Here is an 11,309-nt window from a genome sequence, read left to right on the forward strand (position 1 = left end):
GCTCACCCTGGACAGCCCGCGCCCCCGTTTCAATCACTCTTGGACGAGTGGCCGCCGTCTCCATGGTGCTCTGGGGTCCTGCATGTTCTCCACCCTCGCTGCACCGAGGCGGGAGGCAGAGGTCCAGTGTCCCTCGGAGGGAGGGTGGGGCCTTGACGACCTCTGACCCCACACTCCGGGGTCACCGCTCTGGCTGACCCACGGGTGACATGAGTCCTGGAGTGATTTTGCGCCTCCGTCCGGGAAGCCCCCTCTCCATTTAGCCCCTGCCCAGGGCGCCCCACGATGGGTAGAGCAGGGGAGCCTGGATGCAGAGGGGCAGCCCGTGGACCCCAGGTCCTGAGGGGTGCCAACCTGCTCCCGAATGTCCTGCTCGCAGGGGGCTGGCGGCTCCCTCACCCGGGGCCCAGAGTGAGAGGTGCCCCGACCTGTGCCTTGCAGGTGCGCCACGGGGGAGGCGTGGCAGGAGATCCTGCTGGCCTGCAGCTACGGCCAGCTGTGTGACCCCGAGTCGGACTACGCCCCCGGGGAGGAGTACACCTGTGGCACGGACTTCGCCTACTACTACTTCCTCAGCTTCTACATGCTGTGCGCCTTCCTGGTGAGGGCCTGCGGGCGGGCGGGATGCGCCGAGCCCGGGGGAGCCCGCGCCCCGCCCGGCCGCCTCTGCCCCTCCAGGGACGCAGCTCAGGGACACAGGAGACAGCCGGGGCTCCGGCTAGTGTCCCTGCTGTGGTCGGTCTGGCTGCGGCTTCTTTTCCTGCGTGCGAGGCTCAGGCTCCAGAGCTGTTGTTAAAAGGCTCTACCTTTTTGTTGTTGTCATTAGCAATTAGTAATCAAAAAATCAAAAGGGTTTACTGAGACTCTGCACTAAAACAGAGGCTTCTATTTTATTTCCTAAAATAGACAGCAAAGCCGCCTGCCCCTCCCTCTTCCCTTGGAAGAGAAGCTTGCCCTCTTTGCTAGGGGCTGAGAGTCTGGAAGCAGAGCCATCGCGCGGGCCTGCAGCAGAGCACAGATGGCTTTGCGGCTTCAGGGCGCCGTCCCTGCACACAGGAGGCAGAGAGCCCCGCAGTCCCGGACCCTCATTCTTTCTCTTTCCTATGTTTACTGAAATCCTTTGAGCATCTCATGTTCCCTGAGCTCAGGGCAAGGGACAGAAACGTGAATAGGACACTGTCCTGGCCCTGAAGACACCCGCTGGGCCAGGGGGCCGTGTGCAGCAAAGCTTGCATTTAGAGGCACCAGGTGACACAGGACAGGCGAGGAGCGCACAGCGGCAGCGCTTGGGGACCAGCGTCCCTCGGGGGTCAGGCGAGAGGCTGAGGTTGGGACTTAAAGCATCAGTCCCTGGAGCCCGGGCAGAGGACACCTCCTGGACCCGAGCAGTGACACAGGCTGCTCGCTTGTGGGACGCAGTTGCCAGAGGGCTGGGAGGCAGGCCCCCTGGAGAAGCTGTGGACCCAGGCCCCATGCACACCCAGGCCCCGTGCACACCCAGGCCCCCTGGAGAAGCTGTGGACCCAGGCCCCGTGCACACCCAGGCCCCCTGGAGAAGCTGTGGACCCAGGCCCCGTGCACACCCAGGCCCCCTGGAGAAGCTGTGGACCCAGGCCCCGTGCACACCCAGGCCCCCTGGAGAAGCTGTGGACCCAGGCCCCGTGCACACCCAGGCCCCCTGGAGAAGCTGTGGACCCAGGCCCTGTGGACACCCAGGCCCTGTGGACACCCTGGCCCCGTGGACACCCCCAGGCCCCGTGGACACCCCCAGGCCCCCCAGACACCCCAAGGCCCTGTGGACACCCCCAGGCCCCGTGAACACACCCAGGCCCCCTGGACACCCCCAGGCCCCGTGAACACACCCAGGCCCCCCAGACACCCCAAGGCCCCGTGGACACACCCAGGTCCCCTGGACACCGCCAGGCCCCCTGGACACCCCCAGCCCATCACCGTGCCACCTGCCTTCCCGTGCAGGGACCCCTCTGCTCTCCTCCCACAGATCATCAACCTCTTTGTGGCCGTCATCATGGACAACTTTGACTACCTGACACGGGACTGGTCCATCCTGGGCCCTCATCACCTGGATGAGTTCAAGGCCATCTGGGCGGAGTACGACCCGGAGGCTACGTGAGTCCAGGCTGCTGGCCCTGTGCTGGCCCGTCCCTCCCCGGCCCCCTCGCATTCTAGGCCCCGCCTGGCGTCCGACAGCGAGCCACCCTCCAGTCCAGCAGGAAGGAGCAGGCTTTCCCTCCCTTTGTTACCCAAGGGCCCAGAGCAGAGAAGAGAAGTCTCTCAGGGTTGGGAGGGAACCCACAGCCCCCGGGGCAGAAGCCCCCTGGTCGTCCCTGGGAGATGGCTATCCAGCTTCACTTGGACACTTCGAGGAGCAGAGAGCTTACTACCTCCCCAGGCATTCTAGGCCCCACTGCTCAGAATGTGGTCACTAACCAAGCAGCTGAGCTGGATGAAAGTGCAGGCCCCGGCCTCACCCTACACCGACGGAGGCAGAATCTATACTGGGGTAACCTGGCCTCCGGGGCCTTCGAGTGCACTTGAACTCTGGGGAGCCGGGCTGCCTTACGTTCTTTGTAAGAAGGTCGCCTGCTCACGGTTGACGACTTTCCCAGGTGTCAGGCACTGTGCCAACCAGGACACACGTTAGCTAACCCCATGGCAGCACCTGCAGGCTCTACCCGCCTCTGCGAGTGGGCTCTCACCCGCCTTGATGCACACCCTCTACTTCTATTAATACAGCCCAGAGCCCCCAGACAGTCTGACTAAAGCCCAAGGAAGGCTCCCCCTGGGAAAAATGAGGTCTGGGTCCCAGCCCTGGAGATCCTGCATCTGAGGGGACACTGGCCTCTTCTTACCTGCCCCCCGCCCCTGCCAACAGAGAGCCCATTCTGTGCGCTGGGCAGCAGTGAGTTCGAACACTGTTCCTTCTTCAGAAAGGAAACCCAGCTTCCCAACTCCCCACACACGGCTGGAAGTCAGGGGGCGTCCCTGTCTCCTGGCTCCCTCCCCTGGGCCCTTCTCCTGGCAGGGAGGGAGGTGGGGGTGCCTGGGGCACAGGTCTGGTGACCCCCGCAGGGGCAGGATCAAGCACCTGGACGTGGTGACCCTTCTGAGGAGGATCCAGCCCCCGCTGGGCTTCGGGAAGTTCTGCCCCCACCGGGTAGCGTGTAAGGTAACCAGCGCTGCCAGCGAGGGGTGGGCACCCCCCTCCCACCTTCACCGACCCCCACCCCCGGAGGAGGAGGCAGGGGCCGTGGGGCGGGGTGAGTGGGTGAGTCACTTTAGAGCAGTTGTCCCCTGGGTGCGCACATCCCTGCCTGGGAACTAAATCTCAGCAGCGTCCCCAGCTCACATTTCACCCCCTCAGGGAGGGCACCGTAGGCACCCTGCACCCCAGCCCCAGCCCCTCCCCCCATGATCAGTCTCCCCTAGCCCCTCCCCTTCATGGTCAGTCTCCCCCAGCCGCTCCCCCATGGTCAGTCTCCCCAGCCCCTCCCCTTCATGGTCAGTCTCCTCTAGCCCCTCCCCTCATGGTCAGTCTCCCCCAGCCCCTCCCCCATGGTCAGTCTCCCCCAGCCCCTCCCCCATGGTCAGTCTCCCCCAGTCCCATCCCCCTGCCCCCACCCGGTGAGGACGAGCACTGCCCAGGGGCCCCGCCCGCAGTGAGCCCTGTCTCCGCACAGCGGCTGGTGGGCATGAACATGCCCCTCAACAGCGACGGCACGGTCACCTTCAATGCCACGCTCTTCGCCCTGGTGCGCACAGCTCTGAAGATCAAGACGGAAGGTGTGGGCGGCCCCTCCCCGGGGGCCGGGCTTTCCCGCAGGTCCTGCCAGGCCCTCTGAGCTGAAGGTCGGGGCTCGGGAGTCTTGGGGAGAAGCAGAGGGGAGACCCAGGCCGAGGCCACGTTAGGGCTCAGCGGGCGCCCCCAGGATCTGTAGGGCAGAGTCACCCAGCCTCTGTCCTCACACAGCCAGCTCTGATGGAGGTGGGGCGGGAGGAGGCAGTGTTAGTGTGAGAGGCGTGGGCCTGGGGGGCCTTTAGGCAGGAACTTTGGGGCAGGGCTTCCTGTCCGGAAGACAGACAGGGTGGGGGGCGGTGAGGGGACCTCACTCTCATGGGGACCCAGCTGGGTCGGAGCCACCCCAAAGGGGACCATGGCAGGCAGCAGGCAGCGGCAGGGAAGGCTTCCTCGGAGGGCAAGGAGAGGGAAGCGGGGGGTGGGGGGGCCAGGGGTCGTGGGGGGGGGCCAAGGCGGAGCGCCTGGAGGGCTGCCTGGAGGAAGTGGAACAGACCAAGTGTGCGGGGGACTGATGACTGTCCTGGGACGGTAGGGAGTACAGGAGGGGACAGCCTCTGCAGTCAGCCACTCTGGGTGCTGGAAGCCAGGCCTTCTGGGGCAAACGTGACCTGAGGCTGGGCTGCCCCAGGGGCACAGCAATCGTTCCCCCCCAGCAAAGTCTGCCCAGGGCAGCAGCCACCACAGGGAAAAGCCAGCCACCATCTGCTGAGCGAGAGGTGGCCCTGTCAAGTGCTGCTGACCCGGCCTGTCCATTGCCCCAGGTAACTTCGAGCAGGCCAACGAGGAGCTGCGAGCCATCATCAAGAAGGTCTGGAAGAGGACCAGCATGAAGCTCCTGGACCAGGTCATCCCTCCCATAGGAGGTGGGTGCGCCCTGGGGGCCCAGAGGAGCCCAGGGGCATTGGAGCATGGCCCGGCCCTCTATAGCTTTGGGCAGACCCCATGGGGTCAGGCCAGCTGGAGGAGGGGAGCCAGGGGCCAGTCCTCTGGCCACACGCTGACCCCAGCCTCACACACCCGCTGGCTGTGGTCGGCCCCTCTGCAGATGACGAGGTGACGGTGGGGAAGTTCTACGCCACGTTCCTCATCCAGGAGCACTTCCGGAAGTTCATGAGGCGCCAGGAGGAGTATTATGGGTACCGGCCCAAGAAGGACACCGTGCAGATCCAGGTAAGCCCACCCCGAGCCCCGGGGGCTCCGCTGCTGAGCTGGTCTCTGGACTCTAGCTCCCTCTCTGTCTTTGGGGGCCGGCAGGGAAGGCAGACGGGGCGGGAGGAGCCGGGACTCATGGGGGTGAGATGACGGCCCTGGATGGGAGATGCTTCAAGCTCAAGGGAAGAACCCAGAGCCTTTCCGTCCCTGGGATGATACGACCCAGAGCCATGGGTCCTACGCCCTGAACACAAGGGAGAGATGGGGCTAGGTGACAGCGGTGGTCTCCAAAGAGGGCAGATTTCCTAGGGGAATGAAGGGGCTTGAAATGACCCATTGGGTATCCAAATATATGTAGAATTTTGTGTTATCTTGCCCGTTTTTCTTCTTATAATTTTTATTTTATTTACTCTTTGGCTGTGCTGGGTCTTCACTGCTTCGCGGGCTCTCCTCTAGCTGTGGCGAGCGGGGGCTACGCTTAGCCCACGGGCTTCTCACTGCAGTGGCTTCCCTTGGTGTGCAGCGCGGGCTCCAGGGCACTCAGGCTTAGGAGTTCCAGCGCGTGGGTTCAGCAGCTGTGGCTCCAAGGCTCCAGAGCACAGACTCAGTGGTGGTGGTGCCACGGAGCTGCTCCACGGCACGCGAGATCTTCCCAGACCAGGGGTCAAACCCGTGCCTCCTGCACTGGCAGGTGGACTCTTGACCACAAGCCACCAGGGAAGCCTTGTCTGTTTTCAATTTCAGTGTTTTAAGTATAGTGCACATAATGGATAAATTGAAAAAACATTCACACAATCGGGCTGTGTGTTCAAAATTTTATTTCAATTTTTACTGTGAAACAATCTCAGAGTTTTAAAAATAGCATGCGCAATATAAAAGTCTTTTTTTTTTCCTGAACCATTTGAGAGTCGTGCCCAGTGTTCAGCCCTGAGCCGGTCAGTGTGTGTTTCCTGAAAACAAGGGCATGTTCCTCCGTGAGCCTTCTGCATAACCGTGACGCAGCCGCCAAGATCAGGAAACGGATGCGTTAGTCCCGTGGAATCCTTAGACCCCATGCATGTTTCCCCAGTGGTCCCAGTAGTGTCCTTCATGGCAAAGGACTGGACCCAGAATCACGTGTTGTGTTTAGCTGTGCGATCTCTTTAGTCTTTAGCTCCTCAAGTCTTTCCCTGACGCGACCTTGACACTTGGAAGCTTCTAGCCAGCACAGCCCTCAGTCTGGGTTTGTAGGACGTTCCCTCACGACAGATCGAGGGCTTGCCTCCTGGACAGGAATGTCCCAGCAGTGATGCTGGGTTCTCTTTGCAAACTGTCGGGTGACACCAACCTTGATTTGTTCTATTGCTGATGGTATGAACTCCGATCAGCTTACAATGTGGCATTAATGGCACGTGCAATCAAAAGAGGTCATGTGTGTGAAGACCGTGGGCAGTGAGAGGGTTTTCCAACCTGGAGGCCTGGGCGGGGATAAAGCCCCTGTGAGGGCGAAAGAAGACACCTTGAGAGCCGTTAGGGCTTGGATGATCCCAGAGGCTGGAGGAGGAGCCCCGGGGCAAGAATGAACAGGCCTGGGCTTTCAGGGAAGCCCTGGTTGCCGGGATTAGGAGAGAGTGAGGGAAGCAGTCTGTCCTTCCCTCCTGGCCTGGAGGGCCCCTGAGTCCCTTCTCCGTCCCCAGGCTGGACTGAGGACCATCGAGGAAGAGGCAGCCCCTGAGATCCGCCGCACCATCTCGGGAGACCTGACGGCCGAAGAGGAGCTGGAGAGAGCCATGGTGGAGGCCGCGATGGAGGAAGGGATCTTCCGGGTGAGCAAGGCCGTGGCCCCCCAGTGTGTGTGCTCCAGGAAGGAGGCTGGGAGCCCCGCCACATATGCGGGGCTGGGGACACCCGCTGCCCGCGGCTCCCGGGACGCCCCCCACCAGTGACCCTCCTGCCTGAGGTGCCCTGTCCTTCCTTCTAGCCTCTCCCAACCTCCCCCTCCTCCCCTGCCCGAGTCCGAGGCAGCTCCACCCATCAGACGCCCACCTGCTTCGCCGGAGGGTCTCTCAGGACCACCTCGCCGAAGTTTCTTGGGTTATTCATAGGAACGGGGGCCCAGAGAGACCCTCCGAGATGTGCAGAGCCACTCTCAAAGTGACTTGAGGAGGCGGGACTAGAGCCCTTCCTCCAGGCGCCTGGCTCCGGGCTTCCCACTGCCCACATTCCTGTCCGAATATCTGGTACCCTACAGTTCTTAGGGGTGTCTTGTCCACCCCCCAAACTGAGGCCACCCTGAGGATGCTAGTCCCTTGTCTGACCTCAGCCTGGACCGCTCCCCTCTGGCCTTGTTCCCGCCACCGGCCGGCGTCCAGGGGGTGGGCCCTTGGCTCCCAGCCCCTGTTCTCAGTCCTCCCCTCTCCTCCTCACCCCAGAGGACCGGCGGCCTGTTTGGCCAGGTGGACAGCTTCCTGGAAAGGACCAACTCGTTGGCCCCGCACATGGCCAACCAGAGACCCCTCCAGTTTACTGAAATTGAGATGGAGGAGATGGAATCGCCCGTCTTCCTGGAGGACTTCCCTCAAAGTCCGAGTACCCACCCCCTTGCTCGTGCCAACACCAACAATGCCAACGCCAACGTTGCCAGTGGCAACGGCAACCATGGCAACAGCCCAGCATTTCCCAGGTAGTGGCAGCAGCTAGCAGCCCGGGATGTTGGGGCTGGAGTGGGACCGGTAGACGTGGCTGGTGGGCCCCGGGCCTTTGTGGGGCACTCTCTGGGGTCCAGCCTTTGCCCTGCTGCGAGACTGGCCTGGACGGCAGAGACTGATGTGGCCAGCAGGGGGCAGCCTCGGGTCGGCCTCAGTCAGCACCCTGTGGCTTTTCTTCCACGTCTTGGCCGGTCCGGAGAAGGACCTGTGTGGTTAGGAGAGGCACACCCGAGCAATTAAGGTTCAGTCGTTGGATCTGGGCTCCAGTGGTTCCCCTCTCGCCAGCCATGGGCTGCTGCTAAGTCACTTCAGTCATGTCCGACTCTGTGCAGCCCCATAGATAGCAGACCACCAGGCTCCCCATCCCTGGGATTCTCCAGGCAAGAACACTGGAGTGGGGTGCCATTTTCTTCTTCAGTACGTGAAATTGAAGTCGCCCAGTCGTGTCTGACTCTAAGCAACCCATGGACTGCAGCCCACCAGGCTCCTCCATCCATGGGATTTTCCAGGCAAGAGGACTGGAGTGGGGTGCCATTGCCTTCTCCGAGCTGCAGACTGGATATAATCTGTGATCGAGTGCCAGGGATCGAGGGATGAACAGAGAGGGCCTTGGCCATCGTAGTGTGGGCTGGGCTCCACGCAGACCTCCTGTTCCAGACCCGAGGCCCGGGCTGGGGTGTCCTTGGCCTGGAGAGTCTGGGTCCCTCACCCTCGGGAATGGGTACGACAGAGCAGAGGTCAGGGGAGCGGCTGCTTCCCAGGCCAGGCTGCTTGCACCGCGCTCCAGCCAGAGGGCCCCTGAATTAAGTCCACACGCCTAGGAGGGCGCCTGCACCACGGGGCAGTGTAATGCTGGGCTCTGTGGACATGCAGATCCGGGCCTGTGCCCAGACCTGTGCAGTCTTGTCGGGAGTATGTGCCACGGAGTCCAGCTATGGCCAAATGACCTCAGAGAGTGAGTCCTGAGAAGACAAAGGACCTGGGACCCAACTAGCTAGGGACACTGAGGGAGCTGCCAGAAACGAGGACTCGGGCGTCAAGGCCACTCTACAGCAACGGGCCCAGGACCGAGGGAAAGGCTGTGGGGCCCAGGAAGGCCGGGATGGGGCAGCCAGCAGCCCGCGGCTCACTGGCCACACTCCCGTTTCAGTGTCCACTACGAAGGGGAGCTCGCAGGGGAGACAGAGACGCCTGCCACCAGAGGAGGACTCTTCGGCCAGCCCCGGGGGGCCCTGGGTCAGTTTCTCCTGTGCCCCTGAGGGGCTGACCTTCTCCCAGAGAGGCCTGGGGAGCCTGCTGTCGGGTTGGGGAACCCGGCCAGGAGGTGGGAGCCCGTGGTGACAGGGACCAGCTCATCACCCAGGCAGAGGAAGGGGCCACACAGGGGCCAGAGTGAAGGCGGCGGGGTGGGGGTCTGCACTGTGAAAGGGCTCTCCCCGGGCACGCCCCTCCCCAGCCAAAGGACAGCCCCTGGACATCCCGGCAGCTCAGCTCTGCCCTTCAGCAGCTGACCTGGCGGCTGCCCAGTGGGTCCTAGACTGCCGCGCGGGACAGGAGGGAACCAAGGAAGCTGCAGTTCATAGGGGATGAGGGTGCTCGGCGTGTTTTCTGACCCTGACACACTCACACACTCATGTACACCCATACACACATATCTCGCATGTTCACCCATGCACACTCACACAAAGATCAGCTTGGCCAAAGCTGGTCAGGGTCTGGCGTTGATCCCCTCCCAAGCCCACAAGGACAGAGACCAGGGCAAATGGGGGTGGAGCGGAGGGGGCGGGGGGTAGTCCTGCCCGGCCTAGGGTAGGTGGACCTCTAGGACCCTGAGGGCATCAGGGTGGGGCTGGCTGGCCGAGGGGAGCTCTGTGGACCCAAGGCCCCCAGGAGGACTGAGCCCTGGGCCCACTCTGCCCACAGGGCCCCATGGCAAGTCCCGAGTGGAGTGGCCGCAGGGACAGCTTCCCCGGAGAAGGACGCCCAGGGCCCAGGCCCCCGCTGCCTCCTGCCAGGTAACAGGCCAGAGAGGACAGGAAGCAGGCTCCAGGCAGAGAGGGGGTGGCAGTGACTCAGCAGAAGGGACGGGACCCCTGTCCTCCCCGACCTGGGATCTTGGCTGGGCCTTCCCCGTCCCCATGGGCTCTGGCCTCCCTGAGGGGTCTGTGCCTCGGTGCTCTCCAAACAGCACGCGGGAGCAGACTCCCAGGTGCCCGAGGAGCAGAGCCCCACCCCAGGGTCCCTGCCCGGGGAGGCGCCGCCCGGCAGTAGGACAGAGGACGGAACCCCTGGGGGTCCAGCTCCAGCCATGGCCCTGCTGATCCGCGAGGTGAGGGTGCTGCGTCTGGGGTGGCCCTGCTACGGCCTGCGGTGGAGAGGGTGGGGGGTGGGCCACCACCTCGGGACCACCCACCCGGCCTGCTCTCCATGCAGGCTCTGGTTCGAGGGGGCCTGGACAGCTTGGCGGCGGATGCTAACTTCATCATGGCCACGGGCCAGGCGCTGGCGGAGGCCTGCCGGATGGAACCGCGGGAAGTGGAGGTGGCAGCCGCAGAGCTTCTGCAGGGACGCGAGGCCCTGGAGGGCGTGCCTGGTGCCCGAGGGTGCCCAGGCCTCGGGTCCTCCCTGGGCAGCCTCGACCTGCGTGAGGGCTCCCAGGAGACCCTGATTCCCCGCAGGCCATGAAGGCCTCGGCGTCTGCGTGGGCCCAGGCTGGCGAGACCGAGGGTGGGGGAGCTGAAGCGGGAGAGTTAGCCCGGCTCGGCAGCCTCGATGGACAGAGGGGTGGGCTGGGGCGGGCAAGGGGGTCAAGAAACACGTCCAAGGTCAGCGGGCAGAAGGTGAAGTCACTCTCCTCACCAGCAAGCCGCGTGAGTGGACAGAGCTTCTGTGTCGTTCAGAGGCCTGGTCAGTGCTGGCAGGACATTAAAGTCTCCAGGCCTGCGACAGGGCACTGCTTGTCTCCTTCTGGGGGCCCTTCTATACCTCCCCCAGCCCTGCTCCCACGGAGGGGCCTCTGGATGGTCCTCCTGCAGGGGCGGAGGGGCCTCTGAGGATGGCGTGGAGCTTCCGGGCGTCCAGGCCCTCACAGCTGCCCTTCCCCGCAGCTCGACCGGAATCCACTGCCTGCCCACCCCTCAGAGCCTCAGGGGGCCCCGCTCGCGGCCTAAGGGAGCAAGGCCGTGGCATCCACCTCCTCGCTCTCCCTCGTTTCCTCCCCTGTCACGTGCTCCCTCTCGCGGCTTCCCGGGGACCTCCCCCAGGCCACCCATCTCTCAGGGGAGGGCGTCCTCAGGGTGCTGGGTCCTCTCTCCTTCCTGCAGGGTCAGCCCACTCTCTAGACATCATCTTCCTCATTTAGTGCCGAGCACCCGCGTCCCCAGTGGTCCTCCCCGCCCCTGGTCCCGGCCCCGCCCCCCGTGGTCGGCCCCGCCCCACCCCGGCCCCGCCCCCAGGTCCAGGCCCCGCCCCCGTGGCCTGGTCCCACCTCTCCTAAACCCCGCTCCGTGTCCTGCTCCTCGGCTCTGAGGATGTCCTGCTTGAGCCGAAAGCCCATCATGTCCAGAGCCGACCTCCTCACCCCTCCCTGCAGCCTGTGACCTGGGGCCCCACTCTCTCAGAATCTGAGACGGACCCTCCCCCGCCCTGCCCCA

The 11,309-nt window shown here is 63.8% G+C and overlaps 1 protein-coding gene across 1 annotated transcript in view; it reads left to right on the forward strand.

Moving 5' to 3' along the window:
* Positions 1-10,602, forward strand: part of CACNA1S (calcium voltage-gated channel subunit alpha1 S) — a 56,680-nt gene extending 46,078 nt beyond the window's left edge. The window contains exons 33-44 of the mRNA XM_086343106.1: positions 442-601; positions 2,000-2,127; positions 3,091-3,187; positions 3,699-3,801; positions 4,579-4,680; positions 4,863-4,987; positions 6,646-6,774; positions 7,381-7,631; positions 8,807-8,892; positions 9,580-9,671; positions 9,845-9,985; positions 10,090-10,602. Of these exons, the coding sequence (XP_086199232.1) occupies positions 442-601; positions 2,000-2,127; positions 3,091-3,187; positions 3,699-3,801; positions 4,579-4,680; positions 4,863-4,987; positions 6,646-6,774; positions 7,381-7,631; positions 8,807-8,892; positions 9,580-9,671; positions 9,845-9,985; positions 10,090-10,341 (1,666 nt within the window). The 3' untranslated portion in view covers positions 10,342-10,602. The remainder of the gene's footprint in view (positions 1-441; positions 602-1,999; positions 2,128-3,090; positions 3,188-3,698; positions 3,802-4,578; positions 4,681-4,862; positions 4,988-6,645; positions 6,775-7,380; positions 7,632-8,806; positions 8,893-9,579; positions 9,672-9,844; positions 9,986-10,089) is intronic.
* Positions 10,603-11,309: the final 707 nt, after the last annotated feature.

This window comes from Bos grunniens, chromosome 16, assembly GCF_055505025.1.
Source record: "Bos grunniens cultivar Pamir isolate PY7600 chromosome 16, Bosgru_T2T1.0, whole genome shotgun sequence".
In the NCBI taxonomy this organism is placed as follows: Eukaryota; Metazoa; Chordata; class Mammalia; order Artiodactyla; family Bovidae; genus Bos; species Bos grunniens.